The sequence below is a fragment of the Vicugna pacos genome, unplaced genomic scaffold (genome assembly GCF_048564905.1).
Source record: "Vicugna pacos unplaced genomic scaffold, VicPac4 scaffold_104, whole genome shotgun sequence".
NCBI lineage: Eukaryota > Metazoa > Chordata > Mammalia > Artiodactyla > Camelidae > Vicugna > Vicugna pacos.
Window position 1 is genome coordinate 5287948 of NW_027328784.1, and position 27887 is coordinate 5315834.

Below are 27887 nucleotides of genomic sequence, written 5' to 3' on the forward strand. Positions count from 1 at the left end.
AGAGGGTGACTCAGGTGGCAGGAGCAGCCCGGGTAGAGGCCTGGAGGCTTGTGGGGTGGGGACTCGGGGAGACTGCCCTGTGTGGTCCAGGGTGGTGGGTGACCCTGCTTTGAAGGACACTGGAGAGGGCCTAGGGGTGGAGGGCTTTGGAGGATCTTGGTTTTTACTAGAACTGACACAGAAGAGGCAGTGAAGGTTGTCAGCAGGAAGTGACCCTTAGGAGAGCAGCTCTGCCTGTCCTTTTGAGTCCCACCCCTTCATTCTTTTATTCACAAAACACGCAATTCTGAGTGTCTAGGGGAGAGGGGGTGGACCCACAGTAGTAAGCAAAATGTACTTGCTTCTTGAGAGCTTAGCAGTGTCAGAAGTTGACTTAGATTAAAATGTTTTATTAACACAGCAGGGCACCTAATCCAAAGTGCGGAGGTTGGAGGGAAGGAAGACTTCCTTGACAAACAGTTAAAATGAGCCTGGAGGCTAGTGGGAAGTAGCAGCAGGTCACAGGGCCACTGAGGTCACTGGGGACCTGGTACTGAGGTGAGGATGGACAAGCAGGGTCGGGGGTGGGGCTAGAACTCTACCAGGGAGCCTCTGATGGGTTTGAAGTGGGGGAGATGTAATCAAATTTGTGCTTTGGGAAGGCTGCCTTGGCTGTGTGTGTGTGTGTGTGTGTGTGTGTGTGTGTGTGTGTGTGTGTAGCGGGGAAGAGGGGGAGGGTGTCACCAACTGGGTGGGTCATTAGAAGACCATTCACAGGCTCGGAGGCCACCAGTGGGAGAGGGGCGTCGGGACTGCTTGGGGACCGCAGGGGCAGAGTGGATGCCGGGTTTCCTTGTGTGGAGGGCTTGTTAGCGGGGTCGCTCTAGCGACACCTTGTGGCTGGAAGTAAACAGATGGAGGCCGCCAGGTGGACTTACCTCTTCTCTCCTTCCCTGCCTTGTGTGATGATCTTAGCTCTGCCAACATATGGAACAGAAGAGCTAAGTTCCAGAGTAGCCCAGGACTTTGCTGGGCTCGTTCAAGTGAGAGCAGATAGGATTTAGGCTTGTGTTGAGATCTGTAAGTTAACTTAGCTAGAAACGTCCTGTCTTTTGGATTTTCATAGGGGTAGTAATTCTTGATAAAGATTGCTTTCTTGGTGAGAGGAAATTTAATACAACTGATGTCTTTCTCAAAAAATATCTTATCTTTAAGAAATTTAATATTCAAAATAATAGGAATATTTTAAAATGATAAACTAAGGCTTTCGTGTAGTTTCTTTGGTTTCTGAGTTGATGTGTAGGTAGACCCTTTGCATTACATAATAGCACATCTTTGACAGTATTTAAAGAGCTGTTAGTGAGCGCCCCCAATTTGAAAGCATCATTAAAGCTTGCTCTGAAATAGTGAAGTCATATAGGTCTTGTTTGCAGAAGCCAGATATTTGGTTTATAATCTGCAGCATAGCTCCCTTTATAAAATAATAATAGATTCAAAATTAACAAAGTGGAAAATAATTGATTTTTTTTAAAAAATGAAACATAAACTTTCTTGTGCTATTGTTGCAACTGGAAATTTTGAAAAGAAAAATCCTATTGTAATATCATCTAAGTGAAATACATATATGTCTGTCACATTTGAATAGTAACTGCACAGTGGTTTTTGAAGTCAGGATCATTCCAGCTCAGATACTGGCAGTGATGGTTGCTGGTTTTCAATGGAAGAGCCTAAATTTGCTTTCTTAGCTTTATTCTTTTCTTTTCTTATATTTTCTTTTCTTTTCTTTTCTTCTCTTTTCTTTTCTTTTCTCTCTCTCTCTTTTTTTTTTGGGGGGGGGTAGTGCGAGGGTTGAGTAGTGCTGTGCCAGCATGATTTGGGGGCAATTTGTGGGCAGATGTCGTGCAGCAGCAGTGAGATATTTCCATGCATTTTACTTTCCGGACATCACCAGGGAACATGTGTGGTTTGTGCCTGCAGGATGGGATGCTGCAGGACTCCCTGGTCCATCAATGTTATGTCTTGGAGCTGCTCCGGTCAGTGAATGATTTTCTGTGGCTTGGAGCTAATGTGGTCTGATGCAGATGATCAGATGTGTAACTAAAGTACTGTTACTTGAAATAAGAGAAAAGCTAGCAAAAATGTCTCTAAAATACAGGATGAGGGAGGAGAATTGGCTGAGCTGCTTGCAGTGGGGAATATTCTCAGGTGACTCCCTCACTGTGTCTCCTGTCACTATCCCCCACAGCCCTGCATGGCAGTCCTACTGAAGCAACCATGCACTTTCTCAGAAACGCGCTGAATTTCCTTGTGCCTCTGATTGTTCACTTTTTTTTTTGAAAGCACATCTTGCCCTTTGCTTAAATGCCATCCCTGCTAGCCACCACTTACACTCATTCTTCTGGACCTCGTCCATATATAGCTGCTGAATGAAAGAACAAAATGTAGTATCTCCATTTAGTGGAATATTATTCAGACATAAGAGTGAATAAAAAAGAAAAAATAAATAAAGGGGAATATGAAAAAAGCCATCTGCTCTGGGTAGTCCACCCTGACTGCTCAACCCGGCCTTTTCCCTTTGAAACCCCACCCCTTATACCCCACTCTACTATTTTTGATAGTATTTACCACCTTCTAATAAAGTTTAACATTTTCAAAAAAAAAGAGACATGCTGATACCACTTCAACATGGGAAAGCCTTGATAACAGCACGTTAACTGAAAGGAACCAGACACAAACAGCCACATATTGTTGATTTCAGTGATCTTAGAAATGCCCAGAATTGGCTCATGCAGTGGCAGAGAGCAGATGATGGTTGCAAGGGGCTGGGTGGAGGGGGGTTGTGGAGTGACTGCTAGTGACAGGGGTGTTCTATTGGGGTGATGAAGTGTTCTGGAAATAGATGGTGGTGAGGGCTGCACAACCGTGAGTGTGCAGAAGACTGCTGAGCGCTGTCTCTGGGAGTGCTTGTTGTTGGGGCGGCTTTATTTTGTTCTCATCCTGTAATGTGAAGGGTCATCTTGTGCTGAGACCATTCAACTCCTGTGAGTGGTAAGGCTAAGAGACTTTGCAGAGTCATGTTTCTTTTTTCCCCCTTGCTGAGTGTAGGCAAAAATGGTTTAAGCCTGAGAAAGTGCTCCATATGCAGAAATGTCTTTCAGTTTTGGCTGGTGTAAAAATCTTGTGAGCTTTTTAATCATTTAGGACAGTCTGTAGGGGGAAACAGCCTGTGAAGCCTGGGTGAGACTTGGAAGAGCCGCGCTACCCTCCCAGACACGGGTGGGGATTTCACCCCCATTCAGGCAGTGAAGGGCCAAGACCCGTGAGAGGAGTTGACAGTCATGAATATTTATGTGTATCCGCTGCTTCATCTTGGATATTAATTTCTAGCTGAGTCATTTTGTGGCAGCAGCCTCATCCTACATCAGGAATTTATAGTATCTGCTCTTTGAGGTGAAGAGCTGACAGACTTGATTATTTAACAGTCTATCTTGTATTGATATCTCAGATTCCTTTGTCAACCGCAAAACAGCAGAAATACAGACGTCCTTTAATGCCGATGTGACCTGGAGCAGGTTTAGTTTCTGTACCTCAGTGACCTTATCTGCGTGTGGGGAAGATGATAACAGTGCTTCCCTCAGAGGGGCTGGTGAGAGGAGACTGAGAAGCACAAGTGGAAGACTTACACGAGATGCTCATGAATGACAAAATTTAGTGCTCTCAGCCTGGTGAGGCCTCAGGGGCAGAGATGTCAGAACAGAGCAGTCCTAGCCGGAGTTCGATCCGCATTGTCAGGTTTTATGATCACTATCACCACTGTGGGTTATCAGGTAGTTTTAAGACTTGGTAATATGAATTCATGAATAATGTTAAAGACTAGACAACTCAGATCCGGTTTACATAGTTCTCAAGATTTCCTGTGAGAAATGGATATTTTTTCCCCATCTTAAATCTGAGTGGATTCTCTAAAAAAATTCTGTAGTCCTCCATCTTTTTCCTTTAATTCTCCTTTTCTTTAAATAAAAGTTTTTAAATGGAGTTACTGGGGACTGAACTGAGGGCCTCATGCGTGCTGAGCACATACTCTCTCAACTGAGGTATACTCTCCCCCATAATTTTTTTAAACCTTACTTTCTTAGTATTCAGAGGTTAGAGGCCTCTAATTCTTTTTTTGGAGACTTGTCCATAAACCGGTAAATCTAAAATTAATGGACAAAATTTGGTTTATTAAAAAAATCATTAGAACTTTTATCAATCCATTCAAAAGGAAATGCTTATTGAGTTAAAATGTTTCTCCTTTATGGTGATTTCTAATTTTTGGTCTAGCTTAACTTATTAAAAGTAATCCTCATCATCATAATGACCAAGCTTGCTGTGAGTGGACACCTACCAAAGGCTAAACTGTTTTTCTCATGTTTTACTTCAAAGCAGGTGTTTGACGGTAGGTATCAATGTCTCCTTTTTGCAGCTGAGGGATTGAGAGCTGGGCAGCTTGTCCCAAATCAAACGCAGCTGGCGGTGCCTAGCTCGGTGCTGGAACCCAGGCTGCACAGGATGCATTCTCAATTTCTCCTCTGATCAGCCTCCCGTTGAGTGGTTTCCCGAACTCCTGTGAGTCCATAAATGACCGATTTTGGCGATCTCAGCCTGATGAGGCCTTCAAAGGAGAGACACCAGTGAGAATGTGAGACAGAGCGGCATAAATTAAAATTGTACATTTTCACAAATGTTGCATTCTCAGGTAATGACTTAAATAGTTTATGTTTTCTTTATATTAGTGCTATGTAAGCACTAAAAACAAAACATTAAAAATGATTATAGTGCAAAATAGGAGTGGGCTTTGAAAGTCCAATCATTGCTAATGATGTTGCTTGTTTTTCTCTAGTGGTGCTTATTGACAGAATAATTTACAATGACTGAATTTGTTTTATGTATGTAGTCTTAGTATGGAGGAAAAGTTTGTCAGTGCATATTGAAAGTAAAATCTTTACTCTTTTCTTTCCTGATGATAAATATGTACGTTGTTTCCATGGCTTAAGTATATTTCCTCATTTGTGAAATTTGAGTGATGCCGTTTACCATGTCTGACTGTGAGAGGTAGACGCCTTGTATACAAAGCATCCAAGAGCTGCTTAGTAAAAATGTGCTGTCACAATGACAGATAGTTTAGAAGGATCAACTGTGAATACTAAAGAGGGTGGCTTGTTTCTGATGCATATTCAATATGGATATATATGAATGTGGCTTAAAGTAACAAGGATTCAGGGTTTTGTGTGTGTGTGTGCGTGCAGTATGAAGTTTTAATGAAATCTGTATCATTCTATTGAGACAGGGACTAGTTAAATTGACTTAAGCAGACGACCTTGAAGATTATTTACACAGAATATGTATTGTTACAACTCAGTGTTCATGCTGCCGTGTAACTATACACTCAGACATTTAAATTCGTAGGACTCTGACCAGAAGCATTAAGTTTAGAAAAATCCACATTGATCATTTTCAGGGAATAAGCTTCTCTCTTTTGTGATTAAAGAAAATTTTGATTTATTTTTCTGCACTCTTAATAGGTTTTAAAATATCAAAACATTGATTTGACATGTCAGCTTTTTTAATAGAAAAAAGCTCATGCTGTTTTAATATGTAAATAAATGTTTTTGTATTTCAATACACTTCTATGATTTCCTGGCTCTTTGAGAAGTATTTTGCAAGATACTTAGATTACCTCCTGTTGGAAAAATACAGACATGACTTTTATGAATATAGGCCTAGTACAGGTCTGTTGGTTTTTGCTACAGTGCAAGACATGAGGACTAGGAGAGCAGTATGTGCTACATAAGCTTTTAGTTATCTGATTCTTGTTTCTGATCCACAGGCAATTTTTGTGTTGCACCTTTCCAGGCAACCAGGAAGGCCTTTTAAGCCATAGGTGGCGCTGTTACACCTTCTTACAGTCTTAACTTTCCTGTTTGTAAAGGAAGTCTTAAGCAACGTGTTTTTTTTTTTTTGATTCCTTTGCTTAGTGCTTCAGGGTAGCACAATGTCCATTATGTCTGACTACCTGGAACTATTATTCTGCTTATGTCTTAGTTTTATTCTATCATCTCGCTGTGAACATTTCAGACTTCCTGTGCAAACAGTTGCAACATCGGACTTTTCTTGCAGTGTTAGAAACCAGTGAGCCGGGATTTTATAAAAGAGCTAGAAGCGGCCTCTGGAGCACCTTAAAGCTGAAAAGTGTACTGAGTTCCCTAAGTATTATCCCCACCGCTGTGTGTCAATGGGTGGTAGGAGATTTGGTACATATACAAAGGGGTGTGGTGTTTTGACTTGGGTTTGCGTGCACGCGCTGCCACTGAGCTACGTGATCCTGAGTCAGTTCTTTCTGAGTTTTTCCCTCGTCTGTGAGATGGGGACACTCATTTCTGCTTTGTAGAATTGTGAGAATTAGAAATTATGTAAAGTGTTTAGCACAGTGTGTATGACAAGAGGGCTCATAATCTTAACTGCTGTTTGGTGTGAAGCCATCATTTGATAGTCTTTGGCAATTACTGAGAAACAGGAAAATAAGAAAAGCTGGTTTTATGATGAAAGATATTTGAGGAGGTTCCATAGTTCCTATACACATAATTTAGCATCAGCAGAGTCAGGACAGTTACACAGTCGCCCTGAACCAATGTTAAGCCACAGAATTTTTGTTACTTCATATATGTTGGGGCTTAAGGGGACCCAATACTTATACACATGTTGTGTCCAGCAGCCAACTGAGAGATGACAAAGAAGAACAGGCAGGCGATAAATGTCTCCTTTATTACTGATGAAGCCACGTTCTCCATGAAATTCAGGGCTGTGGGAGAGTGAGTGTCATGACACTATGTCCCAGAATTAGAGACTTACGCAGTCCCAGGTAACTCTGGTCCACAGCGAGCATTCCCTTGAGAGATTCTGACCCATAATGCACAGGACTGTCTTGCCATGGAACTGAGCATCCCGGCTGCTTCCTAAGGGTGGCCAACACTGGAGGGGAAGGAAAGCTTTCATATGCCCTGCTTGTCTCCCCGGACTCACACCTCAATCTGTTAGTGTGAGGAGGGCTAGCCGTGGGCCAGTGGTCAGGGGTGTGAAGGGAGAAGCAGTCTCCCATGGACCAGAGGAGTGGGGAGGAGGGAATCCCCACTCAGATTAAACAGGTGGTGGCTTGAAACAGAAGGGTGCTCCTCAAGAGTTTATAAGAGGGGAAATAAGGATTTCCTTTGGGACTCAGTATAGTCATGAAACACAGAAGATGATTAGATGGGAGACTTGTAAATCACTTTCTTATTAAATTGAAATTTGTTGGGCACCAAAAATGTGCTACATTCTTTTCTGAGAGTTTTACAGAAATGAATCCTCCAATTTTCACAACAAGCGAGTAAGAAAGATTTGATTGTTATCCCAGGTTTACAGTGTGGAAATTGAGGCACACAGAGGGTAAGTAATTTGGCCAAGGTAACAGAGCTAGTAAGTGGCAGAGCTGGGATTTAAATCCTGGCTATCTGGTTTCCAGGCTCCCAGGGATGGGCTTTGGGTGTTTACAGGTATCTGCATCCCTGGATCTCTGTACCTCTGCATCAGTTAGACCAGAAAATACAGGGAAAGTGGAGTTATACAGGTACTCACAGTCGTGTTTCAGCCACTGTCCATGGAGTGTGCCCCGTGATTGGCATTAATTGTTTTCCAGGCAGTAGATCTGTTCTTATAACAGAAATTTAGTCCATTGAGTTAATCTAGAAACCCTTCCTGCTCTGCTTCTGTCCACGCTTGCCATGTGACTGCCTGCCCGAGATTGGGCCGTGGAGGAGAATCTCTACTCATGGTTGAACTCTGATATTTCAATCTGGTTTGTAGTTTCACATCTCCTGTTACATTAATAAATTAAATTTCTGGTTTTCTTGCATCAGTGTGTCATAAGTTTGCTTAATGTGAAACCAGTCCATGGGAGCCGAGGGGTGCTGACGGTATAATTTCTGAGCATGTGGCATTTCTACCCGTGCAGAAATGGCTGGAGGATGTCCACCTTCCTCACTGATTTCTCCCAGCAGCAGGGTCCTCTCCCACCCCCGGATGTGAGGATGGGATCTCTCTGAGTAGGCCATTCAGAGGCCGAGTCCACCAATCAGATGAAGTACCTGGAAGTGGGTTTAATAGAAGAAAAGGTCTTCCAGGTAGTCCGATGGGCTGTTTGAGTCCGTTTGGTGAAAAGATGTCCACTGTCTGTGGTTGAGCTGCTTCTTTGCTGTTTAAAAGTCTGTATTACATGAAGGGATTTTAAAAAGCAGAAAGGTGTGATTTCAGGTGGTACATCCGCACCGGTGAGTAGTGCTGGATGACCGCCTGTGTGTGGAATAGACAGAGTCTTACAAACTTCATAAAACAGCTTTTAAAGCTCTTCCATCTGAGTGCACTTCGTATGGGGTCCAGTTCATGACTGGTCGCGCTGAGAGGGCACGTAACTGATGATGGCAGAAAGGACACGGAGGCATCAAAAAGGCCCCAGACATGTTCTGTGTTTAGAGGATGGGGCACAGAGTAACATATTTGAGCTGGTTTTTCATTGAACACTTTTGAGTATTTTCTAGGACTCCCCAATCCCCCATGGTTCCATGCAGCTGGGTGTCCCCTCAGTGCAGCTCTGTCAGCGCTTGCCCTGGGCTGACGCGGTGTCACGGGGAGCAGGACGGTCAGTGTCCCCGGCTCCTCCGAGCTCCGTCTCCTCATCTGCAGAGCCGGGTTTCTCATCCGTGTCTACTTAGTAGGATTGCTGAGAATCACACGTGATGGTTGTCAGGTGTGACTTTTGGTTGTCTCTGTGATTGGCGTATAGTCAATATTTGATAGAAACACTTGTTTTTTATTATAATTGTGGCTCCTATATTGCAGTGGTTTTTAGTCTGCATTTATTTTTTTATATAAATTTATTCTTATTTTTAAGTAAGCACTTGTATTTATTTATTTTCATGAAGGTACTGGGGATTGAAGCCAGGAACATGTGCGTGCACAAAAGGTGCTCTACAATGGAGTAATACCCACCCTCCTTGTCTGCACTTAAAAATAAATATTTCAATACACAAAATATTTCTTAAACACCATCATGGGTCCTATTTTCTGCATAGACAATTGAATACATATGCCATCTCAATAAGAATAAATGTCATGGGGACATACCTTTCTAAATCTGTTTACGTGTTTTAAAACGATCATAGCTAGTGAAAAACACGAGTCTTGGATCCACTACTTCTTAGGGTCTGCTTTGCCATCATGGGGAATTACATTCTACAGAGAAGGCTTATTGGATCTCATTGATATTTGGATGATTTTGCAATGTTCAAGGCTTTCAAAAGCTGACCGTTTTGTATTTTAAACTAACTACAAAGTTATCTTCTAGAAGTTGTAAGTCCTTAGCTTGTGAAGTGCCCAGTAATTCAGTTTGTATATGTCTGTGTCTCTGTGAACGTGTATGTGTGTGATTTCAGGAATATAGCAATAAGTTCCATATAGCCTTCTGAAATCTTTCTCCTCCAGTTCAAGGTGTAGGTATATATTTACACAAATAAATTGATACTCTTTTGTGATTTGGCATATTGGTGGGAATAAGAGGTTCTCATAATTGTTTCAGAAGGGTTGGGGAGCATGAGCTTAGAAAATGGGAGGAGATAGAGGCAGGGAGGTTCTTTAAACTTTGTGCAAGATGAGAAACAGTAGCTTTTCTTTTTTCTTCTAAAGCAAACTGGCACTGAATTGTAACATACTAATACTCAGAATTGCTTTTCTGATCAGAGACAAGTGCCTCAGATTTTTCAAGGCAACATGAATGATGAAATGTGTTTTAGCAGTTATCTTTAAAAGTAGTTTTATTTTTCAAGTATAAGTCTATAGACTGTTCTTTTTTTCCCAGCTGTACAAGAATTTCTCATTGATCCAGGTACGTGATCAATGTGTTTAGTTTCTTTGGGTTATTTTTTTTTTAAGTGCTTGATTCATTCTGGTGTGAATGAATGTTTAAAATTTCTGGATTTTGATCTTTAAAACTTGCTGATTTATCAGAACTGCAAAAAACCTGATGTTTGTTCCTTGTTTGGTGGGGCAACCTATTGATTTATGTTGTCTGTTATAGAGGGAAATTCTTCCTCTAGCCTGTAGATAATTAAGTGAATGGTTTGCAGTGTGCCTTAAAAATTATTTGAATGCATTGAGCATGTTTGTCCAGTGAATTTTGGATTGAGTCATAATAATGACTTTGCTTTGATTCTGTGGCTTTTGTCCTCTCCACAAGAATTTGAATTCTCTGTTGCATTTTGTATTCGTGTTCTTAACAGGGGAAGGAATTTTGCATTTTTTACAGAGGTGGGTTTTCCTATCCCCTCTGAATTCCTTCTGTAATTGATACAGCGAAAATCTGTTATTGCAGTGCTTAATTATTTCATAAAAAATTTTTTGGCTTAATCAGAAACAATGACAAAGAATGATAATAAAAAATACGAAAACCTTCCTTCCTTTGAAGAATAGAAATGAGGTGGTCAGGCTCACGCATGCTTTGTACCTGACACACTTACTCTCTTGTCATTGTGTATCATGAGTCGGAGATGGAGTTGTTTCAGGTTTATAGATTTTTGTTTTAACATTTGTGTTGAATTCATTCTCTAGGCATGATGATTCCTGTTGCCTTTGTGGAAAGTGTAGATGAAGGGAAACAAATGCTTTGTTTTGTTTTCAGGAGGCCTGAGATGCTGATGAGAAAAGAGTAGAGGGTGGGCTGAGGAAAATAGTGATAGACCCTCACCTCCAGGCTGAAATAGATGAACAAAGAAATCAATTAAGTGTATTGGTATTTGACTAATAGAAGTCAGACAGCCCAGACTGTCTAGTTCTGCCCAAAGGAAAGTACTAAATTCACCTGCAGAATTAGGTGCTTTACCATGTAGAAGCAGCTTAGAGCAATCAGAAAAATCAGTCTTATGATGAGATATAAAAAGAATATAATATCTTTTATTTCTGAAACTTTTCTACATTAAGTTGTGTAGAGCTAAAATTAAGTTTCAAGCACCAGGAGTTAAGAGTTTAGGTGGTTCTGTGGGATCGTTATTCAGGGATGTGTCTAGACCCTGCTGGAGTGGCCGAAGCTGGCAGGAAAAGATCCAGAGCCAGGATTTGTCATCCTAGGATGTCCTCCATAATGGTTCCATGTGGGAGCCCATGATTGAGTTAACAAGTTGTAACACATCCCAGCCGCCTGTCAACTTTAAGAAGAAAAAATGTGCTTATTAACTGCTTTAAAGCAAACACCTGTGCATCCTCACTCCTGTCTCCTTGCCATAAAAAGCAGAGACAATGCCTTGCTTGCATATTTGAGGTTATAGATAGCACACTGCTTATTGCACAGCAATGACCCAGGCCCTCAGCTATAAACGCCAGGCCTGCGTGGTGTTAGATAGTCTATTATCCCCAAAACAGGGACCAGGCTGGTCTGGTGGTCTGCTTTGTAATGAACATGTCTAAAAAATGTATCTTGTTCCCCTCAGCCCATGACTTGCCTAAAGGTAAACTAAGCCTTAGTACTCATGGTGGAGTCTACAATCTCTGTCTCATCCCTTCTTTCCCCAAGTTCCTGCCTACTATCTCACAACTGTTATTGACTTTTTACTTTGATTATACACAATAAATATGGGAGCATTTGAGAGACTCGTGGATTTGGCTCCCTAATCCCTCTCGCTTTCTTTCCTTTTTCCGCAGTCTTGAGAAATTCATTCCGTGTCGGTAAGACTTCCGCCAGCCAGAACCCACAGTTCCAGGTGAGAAGGATGCAGGCTTTATCCCTCCTACCCGAGGGAGAGAGAGGAGATAATTGAGATATGCTCCCCTGTGGTCCCTTCCTGCCCCAGGGCCACTCCAGTTCACCTGCAGCCTTCTGGCCTCTGCTCACAGGGCCTCTGTCCCAGGATTGACCGCAGCCTTTTATTCCCTTGTCAACATTCCCTGTGCCTTTCAGAGGTTGCTCTCTTCTCTGCAATTCAACCCTGGCAGATGTGATGGTGGTCAGCGTGCTGATGGGCAGTTACTTGGGGACTCCCAGGAGCCATGCTGATTCTCCTGAGTCATTCGGGGTTACAGAACTGTCAAGCACTGCAGGAAGCCCATTCACGTGAGTTCAACACAGCATTACATCACTTTCATTTTATTTTTGAATTTTCAGTGGAGAAATTATTTGTAGCACACTGTTCCAGATTTTAGGCCGCCTGCTTTCCTCACCACCATTTCCTTGTTGGCTCTGGTGCTTGTTTTAAGAACCAGGTTTCTTCTCTGGTCATTTGTAGCAGCTGGGCTTGCCGAATCCTTGATTTGCATTTGAAGCAGAATGCTTCTTCGTGATGTCAAACTGATTTTCCTTGTCATGTCTGAATATTTCTTGTACACTCAGCAACAGTTTCAAGTGAAATGCTCTTGTCCAATTTCGGTTAACTAATATTTGCTGATCTCCTGCTTTCATGCTGAGGGCAGTTTCTTCTTCCTGTAATAAATGTTAGCAATTTGCATTTACTATGGAAGGTACTAATCCGAGGTGCTTTTGTTCTTAACAGTTTTAATACAAATCACCCATTAAAATGTACAGCGGATTTTACTCTATGCCCAGAAATGTGCATCCCAGTCAATCTTAGAATATTTTCTTCCCCCCAACAGGAAACCCAGTACGCATAAGCAGACATTATCAACTTCCCCATCCTCCCCAAGCCCCAGGGAGCCACTCTTCTGTCTCTGTGGATTTGCCTGTGCTGAACATTTCATGCAAATCGAGTCACTTCATGTAAGTGGAACCGTCTATTTTGACTGACTTCTTTCACACTGAGTAACGTTTTCAATGTTTGTCCACGTTGTGGCCTGGGTCAGTACTCTATGCTTTGCTATTGCTGAATAATATTTCACTGTATGGCTGGGCCCCTTTATTTACCCATTCATCACGTGATAGACATTTGGGTTGTTTCTGTTTTTTGGCTCTGAAAATTAATGGCGAAAAGTAATGGTGAATATTCCTGTAGGAGTTTTTATGTTAACATTTGTTTTCAGTTCTCTTACTTGTGTGCCCAGGAAGTAGAATTGCTGGATCATTCAGAAGCCAAATGTTCAACTCTCTGAGGACGTGCCAGGATGTTTTCCAAAGTGGTCACGCTGTGTTACATCCTCACCAGCAATGGCTGCGGGCTCCGCTTCCTCTGTGTCCTCATTAGTGCTTGTTAAACTTTTTTTGATTTTAACCTATTGTAGTGAATGTGAAGTGGTTTCTCCTAGTTGTTTTGACTTGATTTCCTTTAGAGCTAATGTTATTGAACACCGTTTCATTGTGCTTATTGGCCATTTGTATATTTTCCTTGAAAAATATCTTTTCAGATTCTTTTTTCATTTTTTAATTGAGTTGCCTTTTTATTGTTGAGCTGTGGAATTTTTTTTTTTTGATACACAAATTCCTTATCAGATAAATGATTTGAAAAAATTTTCTCCTGAGTGTTGTTTTTTCACTTTCTGGATGGTGTTTTTTGAAGCAAAGTTTTAAAGTTTAATGAACTCCAATTTATCTCTGTTTTCATTTTTCCTTGTGCTTTTGGGGTAATATTTAATATCTGATGTATTTTATTAAAACTTGTATATATAAAATAACTTAATTCTTAGGACCGTTCTAGGAGATGGGTGCGGTTGTTGTCCCCAGTCTATGCATCGGAGACTGAGGTGCAGAGAATTTGACTGACATATTAGTGTCAAAGCTACCCAGTGCTGTGGGAATTCAGACCCTCATGTTTTTCCCTAGCATCTGAGCTCAACACCACCATGCTCCAATCTTTCCAGGAAACGTTAATGAAAAAATCTTTACTTTTTTGATTTCTTGTTAGATTTTTTTCTTATTGGGGACCTCAAATTCTCATTTTCTTTTCGGATATCAGTGTCGATTTATTTTAGGTCTCATGTAGGGAGAAGCATTGCTATCAGTTAACTTCTTTATTACTCACTCTCCAGTGATGATTGTTGCTAGTTGATCTAATCAAGTCATGCTTAAGTCTTTCCTGCTCATGACACTAACAGCAGAGTCATGACTTATAGAATGCTCAAAGAAGAAAGTACTTGATTGATTTTATTTTGCCAACCAATCAAACCAATCAAATAAAACCCTGGTGTTGACACAGACTATAAGCCCTCCAAAATAGGGTCACTGTCTTCATTGTGTTTCATTTGTTGGGTCACAGTGTCTGGATAGTGCCTTGCTGTCCAGCAGTTTTGTGAGGATACGGTGCTCGTGAATCATTGTAAGGACAGAATTTTGACAACAGACTGTGTTGTTCATTTCACGATGGAAAAGGTAATATAGAATTACTGTTCAGATCTGTTTTAAAATTAAGCTTTGAATTTTGAGAATAGTTCAAGAAGCCATACAAAGCTCTTTTTCACTAATTTTAGATCTATCTTAGACACATTATGTTTACATAGCAGAGTAACTTATCAAGTAGATTTGACAAAGGAGTGTTATATTGATTATTTGTTTTAGTTGAAATATTCTACCAGGGATAAAGTCATAAGTGCCCATAAATGAACAAATATATTTGTATTTAAATGCAACATGGGAGCAGACTACATATGTTTCTATATAATATATATGACTGTGTGTTTTAATCTTTCTGTCAGTGTTTTAATAGTTTTTCAGCAATTTTGTAACTTTAGAATTCTTCTAAAAAATTCACCCCCAATTCTAGTGCAGTTTGTACTGTGTATCCTGTCTTATGCATGGGATTCCACTGTCCCCTCAGTGAGGAATTTCCTCTCCTATTGTGTTAGGAGCAGAGTTAAAGGAACTGTGATTTCTAGGCCTTTGCTCTCCATGTGTTTGCAGTTGGCTCTCAGTCACGATTTTCCCTTTCCAGAGTTTTTATTGTTAAATTAGAATTTCTGAAAATAACTATTAATATGTTGCATTGGTCTCCCTAGAAACTTGACGTCTTTGTGCTTTTCAGTTTTCAATTTATGAAAAATGCAAATGCACTCTTGTTTTTAAGTTGTCCTTTTTCAATAGATATTTATCTCTTAATTGATAGAATAATTTTTTCCCAATGAATGAATCGGTGTGCATGTTTTAAAGGATAACTTACTTTTTATTTTTCTTATTGTAACAGTAATATTCATTGTAGAGAATTTAGTAAATAAGGATTAACACAGTAATAACTTCACAATGGCCTCTAATCTCACCTGGAGATACAGTTGTAAGGTTTGAAATTAAGAATTATAAGTCCTCTCAAATTTTTCTTTTTCAAGTACGTATAGGTTACTGAGATCCTCGAATTCCCATATGAATTGTAGCAGCAGATAGTCAGTTTCTGCAGAGGAGCCCGCTGGGATTGTGATCGAGACCACGTTGAATATACGGATCGCTCTGGGGAGCACTGCCATTCCAAGAGCACTTTCTTTTGATAGGGGAATGTGTGTGGAGTGTCTGTCCTGGTATTTAGGTCTTCTTTAACTTTTTTTTTCAACAATGCTTTGAGTTTACAGAGTATTATTTTACTTTAATTATCTTTGCTTTTATATTGAGGACAAGTGTGCAAGGTACTGGGATCAGAAGTGTATTTGAGCCCCGCAACTTGCTGCCACCATGGACGCTGCACTCTTGCTTCACCCGCTGTACAATCTTGCACAGAATACGACCTCAGTAACTCTCTCTTGAATGAATGATTATATGATTGTTGGATGATGCTTGAGAGTCCTTGTGATGATTTTTTTCCCCAGCCTTTCCCCAGTTCTTAACTATGCCCTTTCTCTTCCTAAACTCCAGCCTGGGTTTCAGCCTGCCTGTGGCATTGATTTTCCTTGTCTGTGGACTCTTCCTTTCACTGGTTCCCGATAATGTTACATGTGGGCTGTGGAAACTTGCTAGATGTCAAGAAAGAGCTAATCCATTGTAGGCCAGTATTTTTAGAGTTTGTTATTGTTTTATTGATTGAAATTAAATGAGGCTGCCCCCTGAGCCCTCCCATGAGCACTTTTGACCTTCCTACAGCTGATACTGCTCTAGTTGCTGCATGTGCCCTTTCCCCAGCCTTGATTTTGTAATTGAATAAGTCACCATCACTGGAGCCCTCTCTTTAAAAGATAAAGAGAACATTTGCTCCTTTTCCCTGTTTGGGGACTTCAATGAGATGAGATCCCAGATAAAGAATGGAGCCCCACCTCTTTCTGACCCCCGCTGTTTCCGTTCCTTTCTTCAGGGGAAAAGAGTACAATTCAACAGTATAAAGATTGATTGTGAGCTAATGAGATAGACAAGACAACCGATCATTTATTAAATAACCTTTCATGATAGAAACAAATGTATTATACACACAAACAGCACACAAAGCACTGTAGTACCATGGTTACAATCGTGGGTCTGAGTTCGTGTCCTGCTCTGGAGAGACCAGTCCTGTGAGATGGAGAACTGGTAAGTCGGCTTAGCCTCTCCAGAACTGGTTTTCTGTCCTGCAGAGACGGGGCTCGCTAGGCGTCCCCCCCGTAGAGGTGCTGTGGGGTGTAAATGACGCGCGTGGGCAGCCTGAGCACAGCTGCTCATTCCTCGTAAGTGCAGGGTAGCATAGCTTTTGCGGTGATGGCTTTATGACCGCCCCATGTAGACTGTCAGTGCTCTGAAGGGATGCCTTGTGGTTTGGAGATGGGATTCTCACTTCTGTAAATACCCAAGTATAGTGTTATTGGGTCCTGCTGATTTCAGTCTATTCTTTAGAAAGTACATATTGTAGATATATTTTTCAAGCATGCGTGCTTTTTTTCTTTTACTATTAAAGTTCTACCCTCTCATCTCTTGGTGTTACTTTTCATGGAATCCAGGAAACAGTCCTAAGCTACCTGCCTCTTCACACTTTTCCGTGGTGGTTTCCTTCCCTGATTAGAAGAGGGTTTTACATAGGAAATTTTATTTGTTCCCCTTTTCTTGGAGTCTCTCTCTCTGTCTGCCCATCTCTCACCTCTCAATCTGTCCATTTCTCAACCCACTGCTTCTTCTGACATGTTCCAAAACGCATTTCAGGTAGCTTACAGAAGAACAGATACCAAATAAACAGGTGAGAAAATGGGGCCCAGTTCAGACAGTGAGGCTAGGAGGCGAGCCTGTGTGAGGGTTGCAGGCGTGAGACACATGCCTCTGCCATGTGACTTATAAGATCGACAGCAGCAGTGTGCTTCAAGCTCCCAGCAGACACAGGGAAGCAGGATTTGAGGGAGATGCTTACTGGCTGTGAAATAAATAAGTGACTTAGGAGAAGCCCAGCCTTTCCAGCTACTAAGGCTTAGGAGAATATTTTGAGTGTCTTCCAAAATCAGAGTATGGCATCTTTTCTTTTTTCAGAGTTCTATGTATAGTTGGTTACATTCTATACCTGGAAATTTCTCCAAAACTGCTTCCCACGTGAGTCCCATGGCTCGGGGATTGGGTGGTTCTGCTCATTGATGGGGGTTGGCCAGAAACAGAAAATGAGAGCCTCAAAGGGGCCTGGGATTTGTCAGTTATGTTTTGTCAGTGCTGTAGGGTTCAAGAAATGCTTTCACCGTTTCTCTCCATCTGAGGCGGCAGCGTAATCTCTTACCAGCATCAGGAGCTCAGGGCCACGGGATGGTGGGGGCTGACTGCACTGCCGTCAAGACAGCTGAGCTAGTCACTGCAGGTGTGGTTCTTTTACATACTGCATTTCATGTTCTTTACTAGAATGTTTCAACAGGGAGTTAATTAACTGAGTTAATTAACATTTAATAAATATGATCTTTGTTGAAAAGACAGTTATAGGCAGAATATAAGCTGTGAAGTCTTTAAAAACGGTTTCATTACTGAAATTTCATTTGGGGAGATACACGGTTTATCTTATATATGGCTCTCTTTTAAAGTAACAAAGAAACAAGACAGAAAAGGCTGAGGATGATTTCTGTTCTTCCTCTCGGCTTGCAGGTGCCCTCACCCCCAGTAGCATCAATCAAGACACCAGCACTGACACTGGCCGTGCTCAGAACTGCCTCAGCCCTGAAGACACTGCTGACAAATAGAAGGGGGCCACGCCCTGTTACAGCAGGTGCTCTCACTTTGTGGGTCCTTATGTAACTGCGTGGTGTTAATCAGGATCGCCCGTCCTACATTGTGTGATGCTGCTGCTTTGTCTCCTAGTTACTTGTTTCTCTAAGTATTCTTGTATTATTCTCCAATGCATAGTACTACACACCTAAAAATGCTTTTTTTCAGATGAAAAAGAATGTGCATTTAAAATAATAACTCTGAAAAAGGGGGCAAAAGAGGCTATCCTTGTCCCGCTATTCAAAGATAATAATTAACACGTTAACGTATATTTTCATCAGTGTGGATCACCTCTGTCATAAAAAAACAGAGAGCACTCTGTGACTGTTTACTGTGTGGACACCTCCATTTTCCATTCGGCTTTTTATATGTTTTTCTACAATATTCTATCTCCTCTGGCATGATTTTTGATGACCAGTATAGCATTCTGTCTTGTGGAGGCATTGTCCATTTTACTTCGGACTTAAATAAACTTTTAAATTCCAAGTATACTTAACTGAAATACTGAAAAGAGAACTGTGGTGGTAGAGGAAGGCCCTACCTCCCTTCCCCTTATTTCCGAAGAGTAAAAACTGTTGAAAATTTGATATATATGTTTCATGACCTTTATGCCTATGACATACATATATACACACATATGAGAATTCCATGTATACGTGTGTGTATATATGCTTTATATAAAAATGAGACCATACTATATGTTTTTCTGCAGCTCGCTTTAATCACTCAGGTGTATATCATAGACGTCCTCCCACTCCAGACTCACCCGGTCCTTTCAGATAGAGTGGAGGGGTCTCCTGATTTGCGGGTGTGGTCTCTTTCCCACGCACACCTTTGGTGAGAGAATGCTGTGGACAAGGCCCTGGACCACGGCGAAACGCTGGCTCCCTCATTGCTCGCAGCTCGTCGTGATTTACCGCATCATTGTCTTGATGGTGGACAGTTAAATTTTCTCCATTTTCCACTGTCAGAAAGGATATTTGACTGGCATCCTTCTTGTACAGACATTCCTGTGATCTTTTATGACTATTCCTTTAGTTAAGGCTTCTGGAAATTTAGTCCCTGGATGTGACATTTACATTCATCACAGACTCCATTCAAGTAACTCTAGAAATTCCTTCCATAGGGGAATGAAAAGATGCACAATTACTTATGTAACCAATTCTCTATTGCTGGATATGATTTCACTTCAGTTTTTCTTCCCACCATTGTAAACAGTGCTGTGTAAATGCCCTGATGGGTACATCTTTTTGGACTAAATTTGTTTTTTCCTAGAGGAAACGATTCGTAGAAGTGGTGTTGAGTCAGTGTGTACGTACGTTTTTCAGAGTTTACATATCCATTGACATGTCGTCCTCTGAAAATGTCGCTCATGGTTTCTTCTCCCACAGATGGACACTAGATAGAATATCTTTTAAAAATATTTGCCAATATGATGAGCAAAAGTGCTTTTTCATTGTTTTAGTTTGCATTTGATGACCAGTGAGGTATTGAGCATTTTTCACTCATTAGCCATTTGACTTTTTTAAAATGAATGATTCCTTTTATCCTTTGCACACATTTAAGTGGGGGAGCTTCTTGTTGGTTTGTGACAGCTCTTTGTATGTTATGAACATTAACTTCTTGTCTTCAACAACATGTATCACAGAGCTTTTTCTTGTCATTTCTTGCCTTTCATTTTGTTTAGGAGGATTTTAATTTTGGTAGTGTCTCAAAATATTCTTATGATAATAAATGTATTCCTTATGTGTTTTATCTTTGAAATTATTCTTAAAAATAATTTCTTATACTGGAATAAATCTCCTCTGTAGGTTTTTTTTAATCTCTAAGATGGAGATGATAATAGTACTTGTTAATGTAAGGGTAAGTTGAGTTAATAAGAACAAAGTGTTGTATTTGCTGTTATTAGTACTTTTTTATATTTACATCACTGTCTGTAAATTATCTTGTGGTCCTTATGAGAGGAATAGTATTTATTCTTTCTAGGTGATTGTCTGATTGTCTGAGGACAATTACTGAAGTCATACTTTTCTCTTTGATTTGAAATCCCACCTTTACAAAATACTTATGTACACTAGAGTCTCTTTTTGAGCTCATGGTTCCCTTCTGTCAATCTGCCTTTCTTACTCCAGCACCATAACTTACATATTGTTAAAATTTATTTAATAATTGGCAGTCTGAATTTTTTTTCATTCTTTTCTTCCATCCCAAATTTTCTTGTCTAGTATTATGATTTTATTATTCCTGAAGAATTCCAAAATATTTTGTTCAAGTTAAAAAAAATCAGATTGGAGTTGTCATGGGAGTTTTCAGTAAGTTTTGAATTATTCTGATGAGAACTTACATCTTTACAAAACTGCTTTCCTCCATGCAATTTGTTGATGTCTCTACATTCTCACCTCTTACTTTACCCCTCAGTACAGCCCTGAAGTTTCTCCATTTAGAACATGGGCATTATTTTTTAACTTATTCCAGATTATTGTTTATCTTTTTGTCAATTTTGTAAGTGAAAATTTTTTGCTATTATATTTTTAAATGCTTAAAACTGAAATTTAGAAAGGAAGATTCGGTTTGTAAATACTCACTTTGTAATTTGTCATTTAAAATTGTAAGTATTAAGTAGTTGTTCCAGAATCCTTTCTTTTTTGTTTTTAAAAATTTGTGTCGAAGATTCTCAAAATGTTCATAGCTAAGTAGTATAGGTGGGGAGACAGATGGAGAGAGGTAGTGTGGCTCATGTACAAACTGTGAGCAGTTTCATGGCTGCCTTTAGGCTGGAGAAACCACAGAAGAGCCCAGGTTAGACAAGGAATGGCTTTGTATGCACTTGAAAGCCAGCTTTCCTGCCTGTATGGTGAAGCCTGGTGGGCGTGGCAGGTAGATGATCAAGGTCTGATCAAGGTCATTTGCTGCACAGAGCGCTGTGTCTGTGAGAAATGGTGACCATTGCCATGGCAAATGCTTGGTGCCAGGAACAATGCAGGGGAGCTGGGGAGCCTGTGTTAAGGATTTTCCAGTCCTGGGAGTGGGAAGATCAGACTCTGCATTCAGATCTGAGTTTGAATTAATCCTCTTTAGTTTACTGGACCTCTGACTTTTGTCAAGTTATGCATCCTGTTTGAACTCCTGCTTTGTTGTCTCTCAAAACAGAAGAATTACAGCCTGCTGCTAGAGTGTTTGATCAGGGTAAATGATTTGTGTCTATAAGATGCCACGTACAGTCACAAGCTCAGTGAGCAATGAGCTGTCCCCTCTTCTCCTGCAACTCAGTGCTCGATAAGTCATCAGCAGAAAGCGAGTCCCTAATTTGTATGTGGTGCAAGGAAGAACAAAACTAACGTCTTGCCTTTCCCTGGCAGTATTCTTACTTCTTTGCTTCATGTACCTCTTTCCTCCTTCACTCTCCCCTTTCACCTCCTCCACCAAGAGCCCGAGACTCTCTCAGAACACTAGATTCAAATTATTTAAATGTTGGCTCATTCCCATGAAATGACAGTGACTTAAAAAAACTGTACACATCCCAGAATTCATTGTATTTGATTTACACACACACACACGTGCACACACACACACACACACATCAGGCTACCTCCCATTTACTGAGGGAGAAGGGCCACTTTTTCTGAGTTTTCATTTACTCAGCGTGAGAGCAGTCTCTTAAGCAGAATTTCACCTGGCTTCGTGCATGGTTTTTTAAATTGGATTTCTGCTTTTTGTCCATAAAAATATTCTCCTATTAGAAGACAGGAAGTGGAGACATAGATATTCTGCTGAGATATTGGTGTTATCATATTTGAGTTTTAATGGACATAAGGCGGCATAGAGTCATACATTATTATGGATGAGAATCCTTGATGATGTAACTTGGACAAGAATCTGGGTCTCCTGCCATCGTGTCCATGCGGGTGAAGAGGCAACTGGGTGGGGGATGGCAGGGAACCTTCTTGCTTGAGTTCCAGGTTCTTGTTAGTTTTCATTGCTCAGCTGCCTTTAGTTTATGTCCATGAGGCCTCTCATGGGAAGGTCACTATGTCCTGAGAGACTGAGTTACTAATCAGCAGAAAGCTCTGGACCCACTCATATTTTCCAGAGTTTTTCTGCTGACCTGCTGACACTTTATATAAATGAGACCTAACAAACTACTGGATATAAAATCCTTATTGTTATCATTTGCCCTCAAGTTCCATAGGAATGGGGTGCTGTCTCAGGCTGTCTAAGGCTAGATCTGAACAAAGATAGGGTGATAGGCTCCGCTGCTGGACCCTCCCCAGTCGAATGGGATTTCCACCTTAGTTTTTAGAATCAGGCAGATGAGTTCAAATCTTGTCTTTACCAGTTATTAGCTTTGTGACCTTGGGGAAATAACTACTTTTTTGGTTCCAATTTTCTTTATCTGTAAATAAGTTCAGTATTTATTTTAGGGTTTTTGTTTTAGAATTGAATGTGCTAATTCCCTAATTTATTCCTAAAATACTGATCACATGGTTCTATGCTGGTGCCTTAGTAGTTGATTGCTAAGGGACTCAACAGTGAGAATGGGGATGGGGCCCCCTGGATCATACAGCTTATATTCCAGGATATGCTTGTAAAAGACAAGATTGCAGTGGATTTTTAGTAAATGTCCATTCCTTTCCTAATCCCCATTGATTGTGTATATATCTTTATACTAATATATGAACAATTTTTTTTGCAGTTTAAATCTCTTTGTAGTATTTAAAGAATGTAACTATAACAAAAATACGTGAAATAAAATGACTTGACTTTTATTTTCCTTTCAATAAGCAAAACAAAATAAAATAGAAAAGAAAAGAAAAAGTATTGAAGGAGTAGAAATAATTTTATTTCCGTGGAATCAACTCCCTATGTTAGGTTTTTCCATTGTGTTGTTCAACATCATATAAAATTGACAGGTTGTGACTTCAGTGTTGATAGCTAGGTGAGTATAGTTTCTTTTTGTGGTTGTCTTTGATGAATTATTTGCACTAGATCATAAATGATGTGCATGTTACATATTGGAAACGAGGAAACATTGGAGACATACTACCTCCAATGCAGTCATTTTGTTACCGAGTCCAAACTCGTTCTGCTCGCCGCATGACAGGCCAATAAACTGGGAGATGAGGTGTTGGAGCAAGGAATAGTGACTTCACTTGCAATGCTGGCAGACCCAGAAGACGGCAGACTGATGTCCTGGAGAACTATCTTCCCCAAGTAAGAATTCAGTCTCCTTTTATACTAAAAAGGGGGGGGGGTTGTGGTTGGTTGTTGCATACTTCTTGCTTTATGAATTGTTTGTCCTTTGAATCCGCTGTTCTTGCAGCTGTCCATGTGGATCAAATCATGGTACCCCTGTAAAACCTCCAAAAAAACAAAGGCTATTCTCTATTATGCAACTTGCCATCTCTACAGAAGTGCAGATGAGCTAACATTTTTAAAGATCAGGGCCAGGAGAATAGGCTTTCCTGCAGATTTCAGGCTAAAGGCAACTTTCTTTTTCAAATGGTGCAGAGCTACCAAGTCTGAGCCTAGGAAACAGGGCACAGGTTTAAACTCAAAGGAACAGATTTAACATAGGGTAAAAACTGTTACATTTTATTACAATTCCGTTTCCAGCTTCATAGATAATATTAGTAAGAAATACGAGCAATTTTGTATTTTTGCTTCTTAATAACCGATAAGTGTACCAACTATATTTTGTGAGCAGGGATGCTGTGCAGGCATTGGGGTGACAGCAAACTCTTGTAGGGGGTGGCCGACCCTGCAACATCTCTGATGCCCCGTGAGTGTTGGTGAGGGTCTCCGTAGCCAGGGGCTCTCTTCAGGAACCAGCATATGGGCATTGACCTCTGGAGACCTCTTTTTCGGCTGCAGGAATTTTTTCAGATATTGAGATTGAAAAATCACTCCAGCTGGGAATAATTAGGGAAAAAAAAGAAAAGGAAAAGGGTTTGGAGTAGAGTAGAAGAGTAGGACTTAAGATCACGGAGCCTGAGTGCTTGGCAGCGGGGCCTCGGGAGAGAGGGGAGCAGAGGTGGGGAGGGGCCTGGCTCCGGAACCAGCTCCTGTAATTGTCCCTGCACGCAAGCCACATAGCTTTAAATTGGCCTGGGCCACCTCTCTGGGCTGGATATCACCCTGGGCAGAACCGTGGTATCTGTAAAGTAAAATGACTTCACAACTATTGCACAGAGCTGCAGGTGTAAGAGAGCCTAAGCCTGTCTCAGAGTGCAGGGGACAAGCGGAAAGGAATGGCAAAATTTCCACTGACAATTGAAATTTTGTTAAATAGCCTGCTACAGTTGTTTGCATCACTTGAATGAATGCAGGCATATTTCTGTGGGCATTTATAGGTTCACTGAACCCCACCAGCCCCTCTTGCCCCCATCGGAGATGGGCTTTCTCAAGCACAGTGCCCCTCCTGCTTGGGTGGAAAACGCTGCTGGTCCTTGCCTGGGGCCGGGCTGCTGCAGGGCACTGAATCCCCGAGGCACGGCCTGTGAGACACGACAGGAACATCTCTGCTCTTGACTGGGTGCCTCCGTTTCCCCTGCAGTGTAAAAATGCCGATGACTGAGTTAGAAGCATGCTTCCAAGCTGTCCATGTCCTTGGCATCCAGAAGCGGAGCCTGGAAGCTTTCGAATTTATCCAGAATGCGGTTTACATTCACCTTCAGCAGGTGAGTGTATGTCCTTACACAAGTGGAGGAATTACTGCAGTTTTCCTGGAACTTTCTCACTACAAGTCCATTTGATTTTTCTGTGCTAGGATTCAGTATGGCCTGCTAAAAACTCTGGAGTGAGATCTTGAAACCCTGATGAAGAGCATTATTTATTTCATTTCTCTATATGATACTCTTTTACTTTTAAAATTCAGAATTTTTGGTTGTTTCAAAAATTTTTTGGGGGGGTTGGAGAATCATGTTTACTCTTACCATCTTTGCAACCTGTTGCTTTGTGCCTCTCACCTGTCTTCTGTCACTTGTGAGGCGGTTCCATTTGTGACCCTGTCCGGGTTGTTCATGTTATAAAACATAAAGCCTGTAAAAGTACAGTCCCTTTTCCTTCGAAGACATTCCACAAATACTCCTTTAACCTGGGTGTGGTTTTAAGAAGACAGAATCTTTAGAACATGTCCTTGCAGGTTGCTAGTGCAAAATCCCAAAATCAATAGTCTAGCTCAACATCTAAAATCTTTCTAATTTACCTTGGAATTGTATGGATAAGTGAAGCAGTTTGCTAAGAACTCAGACCAGGTTTAGAATACAGGTTGGTGTAGCTCAGCAGGTCCTCCCAAGCTGATGCTCTGCCAGAGGGCGGGGCCGAGGGGAGAGGGCGGGTCCTGCCCTCCCTGAGGTGACAATTTCATGGCAAAGACTTTCACCTGGTGAAGAACTTGGAGTTTCTTCTAAGAAGAGTGGGTCTGAAAAGAGTCCAAAAAGCGCGGGAGTGGCACAGTCCCATTTGTCTCAAGTAGGGGAGAGCGGCTGTGGGGCCACTTAGGAGACTCGTGAGTCCAGGTGGGCAGTGTTGGTGGCTTCCACTTGAGCGGTGGGACGGTCAGTGTTTAAAAGCGAACATATTGAAGGCATGTTTAGATGGTAAAAAGGAAAGGATGAAGGCTGGCTGTGAATGCAGGATGGAGTAAGGCCCAGGTTTCTGGGTGGATTAATGAGGTAAATGATGGTCCTTCTGTGCTCTGAGGAGGGAAAGCTGCAGAGGGAGTTCTGCGGAAAACTGATGAGTTCAGCTGTGGGTAAAGTGAAAGGTTGTTAGATGTGTGGTCTGGGAGCTCAGGTGAGAGCCAGTAGTGAGTAGGGGGAGGTGAGAGGGACTTTCAAATAATTTTGTATTGTGAACATACAAATAAGTATGAGTAATGACACATTTAACACCTCTATATTCTGGATTTAAAGCCCAGTAACATTTTGCTATACTGACTGCAGAGGTTCTTAATATTTTTTAATAGAAATAAGTAGAAACAAAATAGTGGAGTTAGTGAGCATCTTAGAGTAGATGTGTGTCCTTGTATGTATTTTTATACCTCATCTGTTTATAACCATAATCTACAAAAAGTTATCTTGCTTAGCATAAGAGTTAAACACAGGGACGTGACACACATTGTTGGGGGTTGAAGCTGATCTTCTCGGGCAAATTATGGACCCTCTCTTTGCCTTAGTTGCATCGTCTGTGACTGCCCCAGGGCCCCTCATCACAGCTGATTTCCTAGAGTAGATGTTGGGAGGGAGGCTGCTGAAGGGAGTAAGAGGTGGCAACTGCTAGGGATATTGAAGAGAGACAAAAACAGATTAAAGCCGATAAACTGAGTACAAATACCCTCTAAATAGAAGGAATCCCGCAGTGTTTTGAGCCGCTTATCATAAGGGAAAGAAAATCACGTGGATCCAAAGCTCTTGAGCATATGAGTATTGTGGGTGGGAGGGTGTCATTATAGAAGTGTTGAGAAAAGGCCTCTTTGTTTTCCTTGACATTACCAGTAAGGATGGGGAGCAGAAGCGAAACCCTCTGCTTCACAGTTGAAGGTGCTGTTTTGTGCGAAACTGACCAAAGTTTGGAAACCAGTCATCAGCGATGCTGGCAAATGAAGAGGCTTCTGGATTGGGTGGGGCACTTGCTGTGACTTCCAGGTGACCTGCTGGCTGGGGGCTGTGTGGCGGGCAGTAGTTTTGCAGGGTAGCCCGGGCATAATCCCTAGCTCTGATGCTGCTGGTCTGATTAACAGACCTGGGCGCACACTGTCCTAATGGGGCAGCTCGGGATGTGGCCCTGCCGTGCTGAGAGCGAGAAGAGGGCTCCCCTGAGGAGGTGTTCCTGCAGAGACTGGAAACGTCCTCCTGCAGGGGAGGAAGAGCCTCTGAGCAGCGGGCCGGATGCACAGGCAAGACCAGCATGAGCACTGATGTTTCCGGGAGCCGGAAGTCATACAGTGGCCCAAACGGCCTTGTTCCTGAGAGACTGGAGGGAATAGATGCTGAAAAGGCAGGCTAGGGTCAGACCCTGTGGTGGGTTATGAGTGACAGGAGAGGATTGTTCAGGCAGGCATGAGACAACCCTGTGGGCGTCCCAGCTGGGGCGTCACGCCGAAGGGAAGAGCAGAGTTATAGACTTTGCCACTTATTAGCTGTGTGACTTTAAGCAATATCACCCCACCTCTCTCTATATATATCTTCATCTGTAAAGTGACACAGTGACAAGGTCGTGTCATCAGAAGTATTAGCTTAGCTCTGATCCTCTTTGTCGACTCCTGTCAGTGCTTCCCTGCAAGGTTCTGCAACGGCTGCTTTTACCCTGAGACGGGAGGGCATAGAGGGACACTGTAATACCCGAGGGAAGGAAGGGGTTGCTTTAAAAGCAGACATGTAACAGCCTGCAGCTGCAGACCTGCAGGCAGTTTGGTTGACGGTCCTTGAGAGGACATTGGAGGCCTTAGCGTCGTCTTAAGTCTTGTTTCCCCTTGGGGACCGGATTTGCCTTTGGGGATTGATGTTGAAGATTTGAGCTTCTGCAAAGTTGTTTTCAGAGATGTGTATATACGTAAAATATCATATAAAATAAAATGATTTATTTAACGTGTGCGAATTTGTAGCTGTTAGGAACAGCTCTGTTGGCCTGGTCTCCACGGAGGACACCAAGGGTCAGCAGAGCGTGCAGGAGGGCAGGCAGCCTGCAGTGCTTCTGCGGGGTGTTCTCCCCTGCAGGGTGCTCTGCTGAGTTGAGTCTTCTACGAGTTTTGTTGCCAGAGGAGCAGACAGCAAATTAATGAGTTCTAGAG

At 41.7% G+C, this 27887-nt stretch overlaps 1 protein-coding gene across 1 annotated transcript in view; it reads left to right on the top strand.

Annotated features, from left to right (window-relative positions):
* The window catches only part of LOC140694819 (uncharacterized), a 34929-nt gene extending 16831 nt beyond the window's left edge, over positions 1–18098 (top strand). The window contains exons 6-12 of the mRNA XM_072957872.1: positions 9908–9934; positions 11743–11801; positions 12034–12151; positions 12688–12811; positions 17384–17443; positions 17542–17699; positions 17978–18098. Of these exons, the coding sequence (XP_072813973.1) occupies positions 9908–9934; positions 11743–11801; positions 12034–12039 (92 nt within the window). The 3' untranslated portion in view covers positions 12040–12151; positions 12688–12811; positions 17384–17443; positions 17542–17699; positions 17978–18098. The remainder of the gene's footprint in view (positions 1–9907; positions 9935–11742; positions 11802–12033; positions 12152–12687; positions 12812–17383; positions 17444–17541; positions 17700–17977) is intronic.
* Positions 18099–27887: the final 9789 nt, after the last annotated feature.